The sequence below is a fragment of the Oxyura jamaicensis genome, chromosome 20, assembly GCF_011077185.1.
Source record: "Oxyura jamaicensis isolate SHBP4307 breed ruddy duck chromosome 20, BPBGC_Ojam_1.0, whole genome shotgun sequence".
NCBI classification, from domain to species: domain Eukaryota; kingdom Metazoa; phylum Chordata; class Aves; order Anseriformes; family Anatidae; genus Oxyura; species Oxyura jamaicensis.
In genome coordinates this window covers 3222806-3242191 of record NC_048912.1, presented here as the reverse complement: position 1 = coordinate 3242191, position 19386 = coordinate 3222806, and the positions used below count along the sequence as shown (strand labels likewise).

Here is a 19386-nt window from a genome sequence, read left to right as displayed (position 1 = left end):
TGCTGGTCTATCCAGTGCCAGGATGAATGCTAGGACCAGGAGAGGACAGGAACGGCTCAGTGGCTTGCCTCCCCCACAGCCCACGAAGGAGGTGCTGCCTTTCATCTGCTTTTGGAATTTGTCTTCCCCACTCATAGCTCCATGGCTTTGTTTTAAATCTATATTCTCTAAGAAATCTTGGTGACATTTGGGCAACCATGAAACCCCAGCTGCTTTTTGGCCAAACGTTTATCCCAGTGTCTGGCACTGTCTGCTCTAGGATATTACAGGAATCCTTTCTCGTGTGACACCTTTTTCCCCTTGCAGTGGAGCAGACTTGCTGGCAGTAAACGCGGATGGCAACATGCCGTACGACCTCTGTGAAGACGAGCCAACCCTGGATGTCATTGAGACTTGCATGGCCTATCAGGGTAAGGAGACTGAGAACACGTAGAATTCAAAAGGGGGGCAATGTAGTACTTAAAATGACCTTCTCAACTCTTGATTTGCCTCTTGAGAGAAGCAGAGAGCTGCTGCCTGGCATATTGTTTTGGAACTGTCCAGTTTCTCTGATTCCTAAATTATGGTGAAGTCCCCTCAGCCTCTGGAAAGAATGTGGGTCATATCAGCAAGGAATCATGAGTACAATTGTACTCAACCAGTGGAGACAAAGATCCTTTCCAACTCTTCAATTGGAATTTTAACAGGAATTACACAGGAAAAAATCAATGAGATGCGGGCTGCCCCGGAGCAGGTCATGATCTGTGACATTCATGACATACTTGCGACTGGACAGGACCTGAACAGGACTGATGCCCAGGGTGCTACGCTGGTGAGTGAAACTGCCACGGCTTTGCTTCTGCCTTCCTTTAGCCTGCGGGTTACGAAACCTGCCCCGTGGCAGGAGGTTATACAAAATCAACACGTACAAGGAGGGAGGAAGCTGTCTGGATCTTTTCCCCTGTTTTAGTATCGTCACGTAGGAACGGGCTCTGTCCATGCGTACAGCTGACATAACTTAGTGCCTAACCCTGAGCTTTCTGAAGCAAATCCCTCGTTGCTGTGACCTCAGCCACTTGTCCCACGGGCCAGGTCCTGCAGTAAGGCTGCTGAGCCCCCGTGTCCCATCTGACAGTGGTTGGTACCGTCAGTTTCCACAGAAAGGTTCAAAATATCCTGCGATGAGGATATAAATTTATACATATAATACCTGTTGAATGGCTTATATATTAAAAAAAAAAAATGAAGCAGGTGTATTGGCTTCCCTTTCTGTATCACCCCCACCTTGCTTGTAGAGGCTCTAGCTGTGAAACTGCCTTCCAGTCCTGGAAAACTGGTAACTGTTTTAACAACTCTCAGCATCAGATTCAAGCTTGCATTGCTTGTCGGACCGCTTCTGAGCATTATCTGATTCCTTGTTAAATCATACGACCTCTAGAGGAAATGACCCTGTGCCATAAAATTGATGTAGAAGTTAATTGAACTGCCTGAAAGCATCACAATTTATTTCCAGATGAGGTTTTAACTTCATGGGGTAGAATCCATGTGGAAAATTTTGAAAAGATGCTTTTGTGCTCCTCTTTAGCACAATTGAAGTAGGATGAGCTCTGAATGAAGTTCATACCTTCAGAGTGGCGTACAGGTCAATGGCGTGCTCAGAGAGGCAGCAGCAGACAGCAATTATGAAAATCCTCAGGGACATGGAGGGTCATGGTGGAGTACAGGAGACTATTATTCGTGTCTCCAAAGTGATGCGTGTAGTTGGAGGCCAGTATCTGAAAACTCAGATTTTTTTTAACTAGAAGTCGCCATGGATTTAAATGTTTCTGATTTTCAAATGGTGAAAGTAATCATAGCATGAGTGGAAGTGCACTTGCACAACGGGAGTCCTGACTAAAGCATGCTGAACATTTCATCAAAAAATGACATCCACAGCACTTAGTGGGGAAGAGGAGGTGTTTTCTGGCATGAGGGATGTAGAGTTCACGTTAGATGTTCTCCATGGCAGGTTTGCATTTCAATGGTGCTGTCTGCTTGCTGATTGGGAAGCACTTAGGAGCCCTTGATTTAAAACTTGAAAACATTACTTTTTAAGCCATGTATGTAAGAGATCTTAAGCGCTGTTGAGCACTTCCCTCTCCAAGCAGAACTACATGCAGGTAATGCTGAGTGTCAGTAACAGGACCAACCTGCTTTTGACCTGATGGAAATGCATCTGCCAAATGCCTGTCTGAATCTACAGCCAGACATCATCCAGGAAATTCCACTGAAGCTCAGTGTAAAAAAACATTCATGGTCCTTGCAGGTGGTTCATGCTCTGTTCCTTGTCTCCTAGCTGCATATAGCCGCAGCCAATGGGTATCTGCATGCAGCTGAAGTCCTCCTTGACCAGGGGGCAAGCCTGGATGTTAAGGACTGGGACGGCTGGGAACCTCTTCATGCTGCGGCCTTCTGGGGACAGGTAAGGATTTTGTTGTAAAACTCGTGTACGAGGGTGACATTTCTTTCTGCCTGTACAAACAAGCAGTCTGTACTAGGGCTGGACTTGCTGGATGGTGTCAGATGAGATCCACGGGGCTCCAAAAAGAAGCTCTTGCAGAGAAAGCTCAGTAAGAGTATGTCTGTGCAGTTGAATGGTGGGAACTATACTTAACATCACACATGTACCAGAAAAATGTGAGGCAAGTTGAGTATGCATCCTGTTGCTTCTTGTCATCTTCCAGCTTTTCAGTTTGAGGTGGAAAACCATTTCCTAAAATACCTCTGTCAACTGGATTTTCTTTCTGTTTCTTTAGATGCAGATGGCTGAGTTGCTTGTGTCCCATGGGGCTAGCCTGAGTGCCAGGACATCTTTGGATGAGATGCCAATAGGTGGGTTTACTAATCTTAAATAACAAGATCAAAGTCGTTAAGAAAATCCTTTAGAAGCTTTTGCCTCTAAGCCTGCTGGAGTCTTGAGATGGTGTTTTCAGAAGCATTAACACTTCATTTTTCAGGTGTCTAGAATCAAAGTTATAGGGACTTTAACAGGGACTGAAGTTTTAAAGAGCCTACTTTGTTACTCCTGAAAATGCTTCTTCCTGCTCATAAAAAGAAAGGAGAATGAATTTCTCAAGCACCAAGCTTTTATCTTGTCTGTCCACGCTCCTGTCATTCCTGTGCTTTGGAGTCTCCCTGCTCTTGCATTATGGTCTTAGACCTGGCTTACCCCACAGCAGTGGGGTTTGGTGTGCCACTTCTAAAGCTGAGTGCAGCCCTAAAACTTGGTGCAGTGAAGTGCTGTAACCTATTAGGGTTGGAGAGGGAAGAGAAAACACACAAGTCCTGGAACATTGGAAGTAAAAATGCCAGTGTTAGCATCTGACCATATCTATTATTATCTTGTGCCACATTTTCTTTTGGCAAAAGGTTTTCTGAGCATTAAGGTTTTGGCATTAAGGTTTTCTTAATTGCAAAATCTGTGTATCCTCATTTGTTTACAGGATTTTTTACAAGGATGGAAGTTCTCAACTTCTACCCTGACCTGCTCTGCCTTTGTCTAGTCTTAAGTTTTGGAAACTTAAGTAAAAATGCTGTAACCAGGGGAGGTGCAGTCTGGTAATTACAGAAATTTCACACCTTGAAGTGTTGAGACACTGGTCAATATTTCTTTCACCCTTTCACAGGTAAAGGCAAAGCATACTGCTAGAGGTGGGACAAAACCTAGCTGTATAGCTGGATCATTGCAAAGCTGAGCCACTGTCACAATGAGCAGCTCTTGTTTTCTGATCCCACTTAGGTGTCCAAACCATTGTGCCTCCTGCAGTTTGTTTGGAGATGAATGTGTCTAAGCATATTTTGCTTAAAGTTCCTTTCTCCTCCTCCTGGTGTTGTATGTACTAGGAAGACACAGGTAGTACCACGCTGTGGACGGTACCATGGGTGAATGGTCTGACTAATGGCCTGGTTTACGTGCCCCGTAGATCTCTGTGAAGAAGAGGAATTCAAAGTCTTACTTCTGGAGCTGAAACACAAGCACGACGTGATCATGAAGTCGCAGATGAGGCACAAATCCTCCCTGAGCCGAAGGACCTCCAGCACCGGCAGCCGGGGGTGAGTGCCTTGTTCCCTGCAGGTCACCCGGCGCCTTTGCTTGGCCACCCAGGCGTGACCACTGAGCACCCCGCGGTCAGCGTGCAGAGAATGAGCCCGTCTGTCCTTTCGGAGCACACTCTGAAAGGCAGAAGCTGGCTGTCAGTGGAAGGCAGAGCTCCTCTGACGAGGGATTCTTTAGAGCTGCCCTGAACAGAGCCAAGTGGTGAGGATTTACCCTGCTCGCCTGTTGGTAGTTGGGACTGAGAATCAGCGCTTCGGATGGATTAACTTGAGCTTCTTGACAGCTTTAATGAGGACGGTGCAGGGAAAGGGGAATGAAGAGCAATAAATTCTCATGGCCAAGATACTGTGTTCAGACACTTTGCAAATGCCTTTATAAGATGTTTGCTAGACATCAAAGCAGTCCTGCAGACCACAGAACTCCCTCATCTCATGGGCCCTTTCCCTCTGTATTTATTCCCCTGGCTGCAGAGTAGATCCATTAGGTGAGCTGCGTGAGATCTAACCCACATTTGCAGTACTACTTTAAAACTCCTTAAAATTCCTCCCACCTTTAAGATCCACACTAGTGCCTTTGTCTGCTTTGCGTGGGCGGGTGCCAGGAAGCTAAATTCACATTATATTGCAGTGGGAGATGCCTTGAAGCACGAGGAGAAGGTGAGAGGAGTTAGAGGGTAAGATGTTCCGTATCCTGCTCACAGATTTGATGCTCCTTCCCCGTGTCCCACAGGAAGGTGGTGAGGAGGGCCAGCCTGTCGGACCGAACAAACCTTTACAGGAAGGAGTGCGAGAAAGAGGCCATCGTCTGGCAGCAGCTGGGGGCTGCAGAAGAAGGAAGGAATTCAGGTCTCATTGGAGAAATGGGAGAGACTCGGTCTGACCAGGAGAATACAGACCCCGTAAGGAATCTCAGTTGTCTTAAAGAGTTTCGGAGGAGGGTGGGTAATGCAGGCTCAATAGCAGTGGGTGCCCTTGGGTGGGATGTGGCTGAAAAAGTTGTAAACATTTATTATTTATTATCCATCAGTTTTAAGGAAAAGACCAAATTCTCATTTAGTATAAACAGGAATATCTCACTACAGTGGAAAGGCTGCTTGGGATTTACAGCTGCTTAAATAGGTTTGAGATATGACCCTAGTGAACCAGAGCGTTCAGAAAAAAAAGCAGTTACTTATGACACACGCATTTCTCTGTAGAGCTAACAAACGGGTAATCACAAAGGAATTTCTTTATTGCTTTGCAGTTACCTGTTTTTAATTGAGTTATTGTCATGTTCTATTAACATGCATATCACGCAATCCATTTTTTTTTTTTCTGAGTCCTTCTGTGCTAAAATTTCCCTGTTCCTGGCTGGGAGCAGCCCCTGGTTGGGGCTCACAGCATTATAGGGTCCTGATGGTGGGTGAATTTGATGTTTTTGCTGCAGTACCTCTGGCTGACAGGCTGAGTGTGAGCTGGCTTAAGTTGTCACGGGGACGAACTGTACGTGGAGAACAGGGGAAGATGCTCTTCTTTAATGTCTTCTTGTTACAGAATTCAGTGCTGGAGAACTCCTCCCTCCTTCCAGAGTTGGCAAACAAGAGCACCCAGTGTGACTCTGAAATCCCCCTCCAGAATGGACTCATGGCATCGGCCAGCACTTACCAGTACACCTTCTCCAACGGGGACATCTGGAGCATGCACGCTGACCCCGACGGCAGCCCAGGCCATGTGCTGCCCTACGGCAACCCCGGGCTCCCCAACACGCAGCAGTTCTGGGGTGCCTACAAGGAGCACAGCCACCAGACGCTCTCTGAACTGAAGCGGCAGCGGGCTGCGGCCAAGCTCCTCAACCACCCCTTCCTCAGCACCCACTTTGGCAGCGGCATGGCAGGAGTTGCCGAAAACGGGGGCGAGGCCAAGTCGCACCTAATCGGATCCAGGACTTCTCCCTACAGCTCCAATGGGACCTCGGTGTATTACACGGTGTCCAGTGGTGAGCCACCCCTCTTGAAATTCAAAGCTCCCATGGAGGAAATGGAAGAGAAGGTGCATGGGTGCTGCAGAATTTCCTAGTCTTACCTGCTACTTGCCCCAGAGGAAACGAGAAGTGGGTGGGCTGGTTGGATCTATCACTGTGGCCAGGTTGTTGGCGTTCCACGGGGAGGATCTGGTTACGGACATCCTGACTGTGTCGGCCTCGTTCGTCTTGAATTGTACTTTACCCAGCCAATTACTTCCATTGAAGTTGATTGAGTAATGCAGGTGGAGCAAGGCTCCCAGGAGAGGAAGGGATATGCATCGGTATGATGTAAAAAGAGATGCCCATGTCTTTCCCCCTGGGGAAGAAAGTATGAGCTGCTTCCCCATCCTTGAGGAGTCATGGGATGGCTTGAAAAGAAGAAATGATCTGAATTAAAATATATTTGCATCTGAGCCTCTTGCTGCAAGCCACCACGCTTCTGGAGGGTGACAGTTCAGACCTGAGTTTTCACTCTTGGGTGATGCACATATCCTGGAGGGGTGGTCAGCCCCAGCACGAGGTTTGCACGAGTGGACGGAGCTGTTTTCCCTGCAGCTGGATCCTGCATCTACGGGGGCTGAGCAACAAGCAAGTGTGGATGCTGCGCCTGCTTTAGGGAGTTCGCGAGGTGTTGTCTCCTTACAGTGCCAGCTCACCATCAGAAACTGTGCACTGGCTGGGTCCTGTTCTGCTCATGTGAACTCGTCATGCAGACTGCCACCAGGTTTTAAGCAGAACTCTTCCTGGAACAGGCTTCACTCAACAGGCTTTAAAACCGGTGTTGCAATAAGGGGCCCTGGCAATAGAATTTTACTGCAATAAAATACTGGCAAAGGTCTATATTGGGATAAGTAATTTAAAACACTTATTTGTACTATTTAGACTTTAATTTGTCTAAAACTGAAAAGACTTCTGATCTCACTTTCCTTTTGGTTCTGTTTATTCTGTATGCTCAACACAGATACTTGGGGCAGTGTGCTTTGTGTTCAGATTTTTCTGGATTTCCAGAACCACAGGGCTTGGGAGGGAAGAGGAGGAAAGGCTTGCCTGCACTAACCTAGAAAAGTGTGAAAATATTCTAACCTCCCTAGATATTACGACACTTAGGTTAACCTACAGTCTTTGGCTGATGAATAACTGTTAAGTCATTGCTTTGGTAGTTGAACACTGCAGCAGGACAGGAGACTTTTTGGCTTTTTCCTGCTCCCGTGATGAAATCATCACCATCAGTAGCTGTCAGAATGGGGCTTAAGTGCCTCTGTGTGCAAGGGCACCCAGCACCACACCGTACTCAGCAAAGCCTCTCTGCTGTAGAGAGGTTGGCACTCCAACACCACTGCATTAGTGTAGTTCATGTAGCTCTGACGTAGCTGAGAAACTCCTGCATGGTATAACGGGGTTTTGGCACCGGTGTTTCAGCAAGTCATGTTTTTTGTGTACCTGGGTGAGGTTGAAAGGAAAGTGCCCTGTGGGAGCCAGCTCCGAGGAACTGGCTACAGCTGAGCTAACAAGTTGCATCTGCAGAAATACTTGTAGATGTCCAAACCTTTTCTGCACAGCGGCTGTCCCACAGATAACTATTTCTGTGAGTATGTCATCTTGGGCAGCTGAAATCCCAGACTGCAAACACACGCCTGCTTGGGGCTCTGTAAGCCACTGGTGGATTAATTCACGCTCACAGCAGCGTAATTGTGCTTCAGCCGAGCAACAGAAAATGCAGCTTCCACCCGTCATCCTTTTAGCTGGCAGCTGTTAGACCGTATTACACTTCACACGTACGCTTCCCCTCTGGAAATCCCCACAGCCTTGCCTTTTTCCAGACCATAAAAAGTTGGCTGAGGCTGCCAGCGATCATAAGCCGCTACCCTCTGCTCCCCGGCAGCCAGAAGCATCCTTCGCTCTCCACGTGCAGCGTTTTGGGCAGCTCCACGGAGGGAGGGAAGGCTCTCTCCTTCGCTCCCAGCACAGCCGTGGCAGTGTGCCCTGAGGTCTGGCCCCTCGCTGGGGCTGGCTGTGTAACGTCACAGGGCCACGGGCCTGTTCAGGAACGAACTGGGAAATGGTGGCAGTCGGTCTGCTTATTTATTTATTTATTTATTTATTTTGCAGCCTCCCTTCTGTTAAGGGGTTTCTGTGTTCTGAAACAGAGAAGTTGGGCTTCTTCTGACACAGAGCCAGTAGCTTGTGCTGCCCTGTTCGTGGCTAATGTGCCAGCTTCAGCTGATGTCCCTCCGTTACTGGAATGCATAGTATAAATATAAGACTAGAAAATACTTCTTGTGCTTAACCTTAAGGGAAATTAAAAGACTATTGAATAGAAAGAAGATGGTTTAGTAACTGGACAAACTTCACAGCACCTGTGTGTAGTTACCAGGGGGTCTTCTGCTTACCTAGAGATAATTTGTCTGGCATAAAACCAAGCGTAGCCTGGGTGTTACTGAGTGGGGAAAGATGATCTTCCAGAAGCCTCTGCTCTCCCACGGTGCTGGGATTGCCTCCTCACATCCAAACCCACGAGCATTCTGGACTCAGTAGAGCAAATGTTGGTGCTGTTACCCACCAGGTAGTAAGCGGTGCAAGATTTGGCCCCGCTGATGCCTTCCCTCCCGGAGGTAGGAGGAGTGGGGCCATTTTCCTTCCCAGAGCAGTTTTGTGCTATCGAGCGTACTGAACGCTACGTAGCTCCATGCACATGAAAAGGAGGCAGCTGGATGCAATGGTGTTAAGTAGTTAGAGGCTTGCTCTCACTGGCAGCTATTGATACAGCAAAGCTGTAGGACGCCAGTCCACATCAGACAAATAGCGTTGAGTTCATTGGTACCTCACTTTGTTTATGTGTGAAGCCCCAGAAATTCATTATTTTAGCTGTGCTTTCAGCAAAACAACAATTGATTTACTATCAGGAGAAAAAGGCTACAGGTTCTAGATTCTAAAGCATCCCATTAACTGGACTTTGCACTGTAAGCTAACATGCTCTCTGAAGTCAAGTGCTGTCTGATCAAATGTAATCAATTCTCATTCAGAGGAGAGAATCGGTAATTGATAAATATCCCAGGATTTGTTTTGCAGCCAAGCCAAGTATTTATCTTCCACTGCACAGGATGCATCAGAGTGGGACTTGGGAAGACAGCTGAAGAGTGACCTAAAATGGGTTCATGCTGTTGTATTGGTGACATTTCAGATGTAACAGTCGCTGCCCACGGGGCACTGGCAAATAAGCTCAGGGAAGGAGCTGATAATTTATGCTGCCTGAAGAGCTGTTGGCTGGAGGTCTGGGATGAGCGGTTCAGTACAACGGGTATTCAGCCTGCTTCTAAAGTGCTGTAGAGACAAACAGGCTTTGGGGGGAGCAATAAAAACATAGATGTTCTTGTACGTGCATTGCAGGAGCCTACTTCTCGGAACAGGGCTTTTCATTGTAAAATCTAGCAATGTTACAATAATAGTGCTCTCCATTATCTGTGCATTTTAATAAGACCATCCCAGTGGAAAGCTCTCGAGTACATAGCAGAAGGCACCTTGGCTAAATCACTGGATCTTCATTTTACTAAAAAGCTGTAGAAACTGTGAATCGTATTGTGACTGGCAAGATATCAAGCACTTGGCTTATTAGAGGAAGACTTGGGGCCTTTACACCATACTCAGTGACTCTAGGTGCTATAAAGCTCTACGTACAGACTGAAGGTCAGATCAGACCCCACTTCCATCAGCTGTAAGCCGAAGGCTGTAGTTGGTGCAGGCTACAGAAAGATCTGAGAACACGGGTGCGCTGACAGGGCTGCTGTAGGCAAAGCTGCACGTGGGAGTAACTTTTCTGCTTACAAAATCTTCCAAAGTGCTAGTCGTAGTGTTTATAGCAAACTAACTGGGTATTGAGAGCAGCTTTACTTCCCATGTCGAAAGACTTTATTTAGGTGCAAAAAAAGTGTCTCAAAATAATGTATCTGCTTTACTGAACTCCACCAGGAAAGTCCCAGCAATGAAATATTAGTTAAGGGCTTCAGTGCTATTGCTGTGATCTGTTTGGCTTCAGATCTGGGTCTGTACTTCATGTACCAAGTGACGCTATTTTAACTCAGTTAGCACCACTTCTGTGGTGCTCCAGAATCTTAAAACCCTCCTGGTTTTGGTAAGAACTGACTCCAGCTGATGCGATTCTGCACCATCTTGTAGGCGTGGTCGGGGAATGACATGGTTGAGGAATTCCTGGTAGAGAAGGAGAAGAGCATGGCAGGGCAATAACGAATCGGTCCAATGTGCAGGGGAGGCGGTGAGTTCTCTAGTACGCTGAGCGAGTCTCATTTCATGGGGTTGCAGGTGAAAGCACTTATAATCTCCCAATGGCATAAACTCTGTTCGGTGTCCTTTTGCTTTAATCTTGGGCTTCTGTTAACTTAAATCATCTATGCTGAAACAAAATTGGCCATACCATGAAATAGGAATATCTGAACAGAGAAAGCAGTAGCACTGGTCTGTAGTGAGCCACAGATTTACTGTTGTCTACCTGCTGGAAGGTGTCCGCCCTATGTCTGGATATTTCTGTGCCTTATCACACTTGCTAAAATTAATTTGGTTTCTGGTCTCTGGAACGTTTGCAGTGACTATGCTGTGCTGTTCTTTATTGCAAGAGGAAAGCAGTTCAGAGCATGTAGGATTCTGCAATTTTCATTCTTTCATTTCTCTCATGATCACCATTTCTAAACACGGAGAATGGAAATGATCAGGATCTTCATTCCGGTTTAACAGATCTTGTTGACCTATTCAGTTATAGCAGTTCTCCACAGAGTCCAGAAGATACTTTGAGTAGCAGGGTCTAGCCTCTTACCACAGAACACAGTTAATATTTGGAATTTAGTTTTGTTTTGTCTGTGGCTGTACAACAGAATTCGTTGTTCCTGGCTGTTCTTCAGCTTTATTCTGCTGTTTTGATGTTGGCCATGCTGGTAATGGACTTGTCAGTGGCCCCGCATGATTCGAGTACCACTGAGTTCTTCAGGCAACATCTGCCATGGCAAAAATAGGGCCCAGAATATTTTGCTGTATTTCGACTGTGGAAGCTGTGGTAGAAGAGACAGCGCTCAAGAGACCTGTTCCAAATCTACACCAATACAATTGTCTCCACCTGACCGGGACATACGGGTTTTTAAATGGTGCAAATGCAGCCTTAGCAGTGCCACCTCGGCACGTTCAGCCTGCGGATTGTGCTGCTGGCGTCCCGAGGGGACGAGGGGACTTCGTCAGCGCTGGCAGCCCTTGTACAGCTCGGTGCGACTGCTGCGTGTACAGGATGTAACACACGATGGCAAGCCTTCTGCAATAATTCGTAATTCCATCGATCAGTAGTAAATGATGTACAAATAAAACTTGATGAAATGTATTTTATGTGAAAAAAAAATGTAAGAACTGTATATTGTATTAGCAGCTTTGTGTATAAAATGGCATTTTGGCAATCAGAGTCTAATATATTTAAAACTTTTTTTTTTTTTTTAAAAAAAAAAGGATATTTGATATTGTATGGAACTGACTTTATTGCTACTGTAAGTATGAAAAGGTGGTTTCTTAACATGTTGAAGCAATGCATAAAATCATAAATTGTATGTAAAACCCATGCCAAAAGGGTATGTCTGACAGTATTAGTACCTGACTTGTGTCTTTAATAGAGATTGAATTTTTTAATTTAAAAATTATATTAAATTTCTTATAATAATACGGAAAAGCCCGCGAGTTTTTCTTTATTTGGTTTACAGTCTGGGACTCTCCTTGAGCGTCTCCGCCGCTCCTGTGGCTGTTACCGTCGGGAGGGGTGTAGAGGGGTAAATCCGGGCGGGGGTAGGTGTGACTTTTAACTGTTTCCTTTCTTTATGGGGCCGGGGAGGAAGGCCGAAGCCGCGGCTGTCCTTGCCGGAGGCCGAGTTTCTGACAGGGGCTTTGCGGACTGGGCCCTCGCCCTCCTGGCCCGGCCCGTGTCGGCCCGCGTGAGGGGAGCGGGGCCGCCTCGGCCCGGGCCTGAGGGGAGCGCGGGGCCGCGGGGGCTCCGAAGCAGCGCTACGAGCCCCAGGCCCGGCCCCGCTTCCCCTCATGGGCCGGGCCCTGCCTCCAGGCGGGGCCGTGCCGGGTCCCCGCAGCCAACGGGAAGCGGAGGCGGAGCGCGGCTGCCCCAGTGGCGGCGGCGGCGCGGCGCTGTTTGGATTCAAAGCGGCTATAAAGGCCGGGCCGGCAGGCCGGGGAGGCAGTGAGGGGGAGTCATGGCCAACCTGTCGCAGTGCCTGGAGGAGGGCGCCGGGCGCTGGCCGCCGCGCCCGGCCGGGCTGGAGCTGGGGCTGTACAGCGAGGCGCAGCGGCTGGCGCTGGAGGAGCTGGTGGCGGGCGGCCCCGAGGCGCTGCGGGCCTTCCTGCGGCGGGAGCAGCTGCCGCCCTTCCTCTCGGAGCCCGAGGTGCGGGCCATCGCGCGGGGCGCCGTGCCGCCCGCCGCGGCCGAGGAGGAGCCGCCGTCGCTGGGCGCCTCGCCGGCCGCCTCCTCGCTCACCTACTTCCCCGAGCGCTCGGACGTGGAGCCGCCGGCGCTGGAGCTGGGCTGGCCGGGCTTTGCCGACGGCGCGTTCCGCGGGCTGACGCGGGTGGAGGCGCACTTCCAGCCGGGCTGCGGGGAGAGCGGCTGCGGCTGCAAGGAGGCGGTGCGGCGGCAGATCCGCTCCGCGCGGCAGGTGGGTGCGCGGGGCCCCGCCGCGGCCCCGTCCCGGCTCTGCGGGCACGGCCCCGGGGCGCTGCTCGGGCTGCTGGCCCCGTGCCTCGGGTCCCGGCTTGCCCTTCCTCCCTCTGCTTCCCCACCTTACAAGCCGGAGTGGCTTGCCGAAGCCACCCGCTGTCTCACAGAGGCTTGTCTGTGTCCTTATCGAGGGAGTGTTACCCGCAGAGGTAGCGCTGTGACTGTGATTCCTTTCTTTGCTGCTCTTTTTTTCGTTGATTGACCCAAAGTTGTGTGCGGAGCTGCTCTTAGCAGGGCTCCCGTTTCACAGGAGCGGGTGGCTTTGATCTGACTCAGGGCACGGCCTAAAAAAGCCATGCTGAGGAGTAACTTCTAACTGTTCTCCGTAACTCGTGATGCTAATTGAGTTTGTAGCCTGTAACCGCAGCCCCAGGAGGGAGACACCTTCCTCACTAGTAGCCATTCGATTGGCTTGGCCAAAATTTAAAAGTACAGCTTCCTCTCCAGGTGAAGCCACCCCTGGCGCTGGGTGAGGTGCTCCCATGAGGCACACCCAGAACTAGCGACGGTGCTGGGTCCCTGCCTGCCCGAGAGCAGAAGCCTGGGGTGTGCGCGAGGATGACACGAGCATGGGCTTCTTGCCAGAAGCTGTCATACACGAAGAACTGCTGGCAGAGGTCCTGTATCAGGTAGCTGTGAGCAGTCTGGTGGTTCAAGCAAACCCCATGAAAATGACTGTTTTTTCCAAAAAGCCGTTCTTGTTTTTCACGTTCTTGCCTGTAGCATCTGGCCAAAACATCTTCCCTCGTGTGGAGCCAGCAACAGCCGAGCTGTTCTGGTCAGTGCAGCTTACGTGCCTGACCTGGGAGGCAGCTTTGTGGACGTGGAACAGGGAGAATTTTGACTCTTGTCCCTTGAGCTACTGTGAGCAGCTGTGCAATCGCAGCTGAGCTCTCAGGGTTAATGCGAGGAACAGGAAAGCTGCAGATGCTGTGTAGTTCCTTCTCAGCTTGCTAGAATACAGTTGGCTTGAGAGACTGACTTGGGCACTGTTGCTTTCTTGCCTCTGCTATCTTGAATGGCCCAGCACAGAGAAAAGTGTTTTCTCTACCTCCTATACACACAACTGTACTCTTGCTCACATTGAGTACAACTTTTATTTCTTTTTCAGTTTCTAATTCTGGGATTAGTTCTAAAATGCTCTTCTAATTGAGCAGTCATTTGAAAGCAGCAGTGTTCCAAAGGGTTTACTGTGAATTGTGTACCTCTTGTTCTGTTTTCAGGGGTTAACTTCTTGCTTACCTGGTCTCATCCAGAGTACATTAATTTTCTCTATCTTATTTTGGCACTTAGTGTAGTGATAGGGTGGAGGAGACCAGAGGAGATAGTAAGAAGCACGGGTGTAAACTAACGTTATGTAAAAATACCACCATGTCTGTGTTTTTTTATAACTAAAATCATCTGATTAGAGCCAGTCCCCTGAGGAGCAGGGCACAGGTGTGAATGCAAAGCTCAGTCTGTTCTTGTGGGAAATGTTTCCTCTGAGCATAGGCCATGCCACACACAGCAGCTGTGTTGCGTGCATGCCTTGGGCGTGTGGCAGTGAGGCGCACGCACCGCTATCGGGTACAGGCAGGCACTGCAGCACTTGTGCAACTGGTGTCCTTGATGCTGGTCTAGTGGAACAGTAAGGGAAGTAAGTCATGGAGCCTTTGCGTCTGCACCCACGCAGCCGTGCGTTCCTGGTTTTGCAGGGCTGGGATTCTAGCGCAGAAGTGGCACACAGTGTTGTTCTGCATGGGGAGGCTGTTTGCAAATGTAAGACTGTTCAATCTTTGGCCCACTGGAAGGAAATCTTCCTCTTAGGACTTGCCTGCTGTAAAGACTTGTTAGTACAAGTCTGCATCTGCCCCTGAGCAGCTGGATGGTTTTCTTGTGTGGGTTTTAGATGGACGCTTGGAATTTGCCATTTCCAGACTCTTATGGGACATATTCAGTTTATTGTGTTGCTACAGAACTAGTTTGTCGTTGTAATTCACATAGGGATGCATGGCCTGAAGAGACAGCTGTGAGTGTCTGAGATGTTTAGCTGTGATACCGAGAGAGGCTGTGTGAGCTAATTCTCCTGGGGGCAGCAGCTGTCTGTAGTGGCCTTGCCACAGAAGAGAGTCTTGAGAACGCTTTGCAGGAGGCACAAGTCGGTAAGGTTTAGTTTAAAAACTCCCTTTTCTGTACTCTCTAAGAACTGCTCTTTGGATATTCCTCAAAGTTCCTCATTCAGCATAATCCCTGCAGCACAGGATGCTACTGACACATCAGGAAGCACAAGAGTGGGGATGGCTTGTCGGGGTTGCTGACTCTGCCGTGTCAGCTTCCCAGGTTTTACAGAACAGTCTGCTTACAGGAGATGAGGCAGGAAAGCAGGCTGTGCACAAACACTGCAGCAGATGTTGGAAGAATCTCTTCAGTCAGGACACAATGAATTCACAGGAATGTTGGGAGAACACAGAAATTGTTTAAAATTTGCCAAAGCAGCAGGGCAAAGAAATGTGTACAGCAGGAGAAAATGGATGGGGAGGGGCAATGATCTTGCCTTGTGTAAGGTAAAGCTCTTAAACAAGTGTTGCCACTTCTTTTTACAGGTAATTGCCATTGTGATGGATTCCTTCACAGATACTGATATTTTCAGTGACCTTCAGGATGCCTACAACAACCGCAAGGTCCCTGTCTATATCCTTCTTGACCAGGGCTTTCTACCCTACTTCTTGGACATGTGCAAGAATTTAGGAGTCTGTCCCGAGCAGGAAAGTGTAAGTACTAAATATGGTGGAGGGGAGGTGGTTTGTATTTTGCTTCTTGTGTTACTGCTTATGGTTTTGGACATCAAAGATGCCCTTCTGTAAATCATCAGACTTCCCTGAAAGACTAAAGCATCCTGCCTGTTTGGAAACTGAAATAAAAGGGTGGTTTGAAATGTTTCTCAGCTCCTGAAGATTAAGGCTCAAGACTGGCTAGTATCATAGAATCATGAAGGTTGGAAAATACCTCCAAGATCACCTGGTCCAACCATCACCCTACTACCAGTATCAGCCACTAAACAATGTCCCTAAATTGCTCACAAACTCACTGAAAACCATACAGAAAAGGCGTGTTTACTTCTGCCCTACGCTACCAGTATGTAGGAGCTACTGCCATGCTGTGCAGCTCCCCAGTGTGCTGGATGGAGTGTCCTGACAAAGTCCTGACAAAGCTATCTTCAAGCACTTAAAACACAGGAAGCTCAAGGGTGGCATGGCTTTGGGAACATCTTTTTAATTCAGGGTTTGGATGATGTGAGCCAGGTGGCTTACTCAATTCCTCTGAATGTAAGCTGACGTGACTGCATTATGTCCTGGCTAGGACAGGCTTACGCTGACCCAAGTGAGAGCTTCTCTGCATGGGGAGGCACTCCTAGCTTTGTGGTCAGTAATTAGCTGGAACTGGCAGTTCTCTGCAGGCTGACTCTACAGCCTCTCCTAAACTAACAAATCTAGCACTAATAAGATGCACTTGCCAAATAATGTAAGGAAGCTCACTTCATTCCTATCTTCCATAGTGTGTCTAGTTGTTCTTACGCAGAACTACTGATCAAAACTTGAACTGAAATCTGATGTTACTCTTTCTCTTCTCTTCTGAAACAGCTGATGAGAGTTCGAACTCTCACTGGGAACACATACTACACGAGGTCAGGTGCCAAAATCGTTGGGAAAGTCCACGAGAAGTTCATGTTAATCGATGGCATTAGAGTGACAACAGGCTCCTACAGGCAAGTGTTGGGGTCTGTTAGTGCCTGATGATGCTGTGAAAAGGGGGAGGCTCTGCAGGGAGGATGTATTAACTTTGCTTGGTACTGGTAAATATGAAGTGGGCTATCTGACTCTTACGTGCAACTAACACAAAACTGGGAACAGTGGGAAAACTGTTGGTTTACACGGCTAGGAAGGAACATGGCCGTGGCTATGTAGGGGTTTTCCTGAAGGAGAGAGTGAACACTCACTCAGTCAGGTTGATACCTCCCTTATGCACAACAGTCCTAAGCGGAGTTCTGTCTTATCTGTAACTGTACATGTTGAAGTGAGCTTAAACTTAACTGTGAATCTTGGTTTGTTGTCAATAGCTTCACATGGACCGATGGGAAGCTGAACAGCTGTAACTTGCTGCTGTTGTCAGGTCAAGTGGTTGAACACTTTGACCTCCAGTTCAGAATTCTTTATGCCCAGTCCAACCCTATCAGCCCTAAACGCCTGTCAAGCTCCAGGAACAGTGGAATGTTTGATCATCTGGTGAGCAGAACAGAGTCCTCTAAAGAATACTCCGTAAAAAACAATTTGAGAGCAGAATTTGCCAGGATGTCCAGTACTCCCAAGAAAATGTTAAAAGGACTAGATCTGGCTGAAGATAATCCCAGAGGCAAACCTTGTAACCTGGGACATTCTTGCATCAGTGAAGTGGAGTGGTTCAGTGATCAGGAGGCCACAGTGGAGCGAAAGAATGCATCAACTCAAACTGGCTGGTGGGAAGAGAAGCCCGTAGTGACTGCGTGTAATGCTGTCACACAGACCAACGTTTTAACAGATGAAATGGGCACTCAAACTTCTGTTGATGCTAGAATGACGGGGACTCAGACTTCAGTTTTGCTGAAGACTGCAGTGACACAGACAAAGGAAGAAGAGCATGCAGAAACACCCCTGCTTTACAGAAGGGCATCAAAAGAAGAATGCTTTCCACCTGGAAAGTCTGTATCAAATTCTAGCCTGCGATCACTGTCTTCATCGTCCCAGTGTTCTCTTACGAGCTCTACCAGCTCAATCTCTTCTATTCGTTCCGTTGAATACTCCAGCAGTCACAGGGCAGAGTATTTCCAGAAACTGCATAAGGAGAGGCAATTCCACTACTCCACCATCAGGTCGAAGTTCAGCCACATGGTGGATATCCTGTCCCGAAGGAGACGTGTGCCTGAAAACTACATGAACCACTACACTGGAAGATGCAATCTAAATCAGAGGCGAGACATCAGTACCAGCCTGCGCAGCCTCCGAGATGTTTCACTCTTTTCTCTGAATAAATGACTGCTGTACTGAATGCAGAGCACGAACGTTTGGGTTTCAAAATGCACTGATTATCTGCTGGTTCTTCTAATTCCTTCTGGTACTTGTACATATACCAACAAGAGTAAATCCCTTTCCAGCACTTTTATACTATGCAATTTAAGTAATAAAAACCAGGTTTTTATTTATACCATAACCACCGACATGTTTCCCTTATATGCATTAGTAGTGAAGATTTATTGTACTTCTGTATACTTAGAAAGCATTAATATGTTTACTCTTCAGGATTGCTAATTCTCTGGCTTTAAGTTATCTAAACTCGGAAAAATCTGAGTCCAACTGACCTTGCTCAGAATGACTTTTCCAATATATACTTTTCCTCTTTCTAATATTGGGACTTTCATACTCACTGTGAGGGGAAAGAATCATAACGCAATTTTTTCCGACATCACAGTTAAAAATATTACCCTTCCATTAAAGTTGTGAAGGGTCTATTGGAACAGTTGCAGGTTCTTATGGTCAACTGCATCCTCTTTCCATTGCTTAAGCATTCTAAAAGGGTAGCGAGTACATGGTACTGAGCTAACCAGCTCTTCAGTTTGATCACCTTACGTCTGTCTCTCTCTATACATACACACTTGTATATATCTGCATGTTCTCAGAGGAACATCTTTTAAAAATCAAGGAAGTAGCAAGTAGCACTCCAAGATAGCCATACCTATTTTAGGGGAACTTGTCCTCATTTAACTAGCTTTTAGTTTTGAATACTAGAAGCACGTATATTGGATCTGTAGGAGCATTAATGTAAATGTATTACTGAAGTGTTTGGGGGTGCAAATCTTGCTTGTGAGCAGGAGATGAGGTAATAGCTGGAGCTCAGTGTCTCGTAGTGCACCCCTGTTGTACACCCCTTCTGGTACAACTTCAGAAGATGCCTTTTGTTGAATGTCCCTCCCAGACTTGACCAAGTCATATTTTGGCTTGGTCTAGGAGGTTTCTAAACCATTTAGGGGAGACAGGTTAGAAATGAGGATACATTTCTTCTCCTAAAGAGTGGTCAGGCATTGGAATGGGTTGCCCAGGGAACTGGTGGCATCACTGTCCCTAGGGGTGTTCAAGGAAAGGTTGGACATGGTGCTTAGGGACATGGTTTAGTGGGGGGCATTGGTAGTAGGGGGATGGTTGGACCAGATGATCTTGGAGGGCTTTTACAGCCTTAATGATTCTATGGTCTTGCTTCTGTTAAGAGACCTGTAAACGGCATCTTTGGAGTCAACCTAGTGGTGAGGCAGTCACTGAGGACACATGACAAAGCCCCTGGTCAAATGCTACAAAAACATTATAGATTGTGTGTTTTTATTCTTTCACAAATAATTTTTTATGAGTTTTTATCTTAAGCTGTGCTTTCTGAAATACTGTTTCCTGCTCTGTCTGTATTTTATCCACTAATACGTTCTTCAAAGACAGTTAAGTGCCTTTCTAGCTTTTGAAAATACTCTTTCAACACTAAATGGATC

At 47.6% G+C, this 19386-nt stretch overlaps 2 protein-coding genes across 3 annotated transcripts in view; both read left to right on the top strand.

The window, feature by feature from the left end:
* The window catches only part of PPP1R16B (protein phosphatase 1 regulatory subunit 16B), a 58621-nt gene extending 46835 nt beyond the window's left edge, over positions 1-11786 (top strand). For both annotated transcript variants that reach the window (XM_035343763.1, XM_035343764.1), the window contains exons 5-11: positions 307-410; positions 687-811; positions 2315-2440; positions 2775-2850; positions 3942-4071; positions 4805-4973; positions 5608-11786. In XM_035343763.1, the coding sequence (XP_035199654.1) occupies positions 307-410; positions 687-811; positions 2315-2440; positions 2775-2850; positions 3942-4071; positions 4805-4973; positions 5608-6129 (1252 nt within the window). In that variant the 3' untranslated portion in view covers positions 6130-11786. The remainder of the gene's footprint in view (positions 1-306; positions 411-686; positions 812-2314; positions 2441-2774; positions 2851-3941; positions 4072-4804; positions 4974-5607) is intronic.
* Positions 11787-12281: 495 nt separating this feature from the next.
* Positions 12282-18061, top strand: LOC118176747 (protein FAM83D-like). The gene is made up of 4 exons (XM_035343941.1): positions 12282-12780; positions 15425-15592; positions 16463-16587; positions 16939-18061. The coding sequence occupies exons 1-4, from the start codon at positions 12322-12324 to the stop codon at positions 17888-17890; spliced, it is 1704 nt and encodes a 567-aa protein (XP_035199832.1). The 5' UTR covers positions 12282-12321; the 3' UTR covers positions 17891-18061.
* The last annotated feature ends 1325 nt before the right edge of the window (positions 18062-19386 follow it).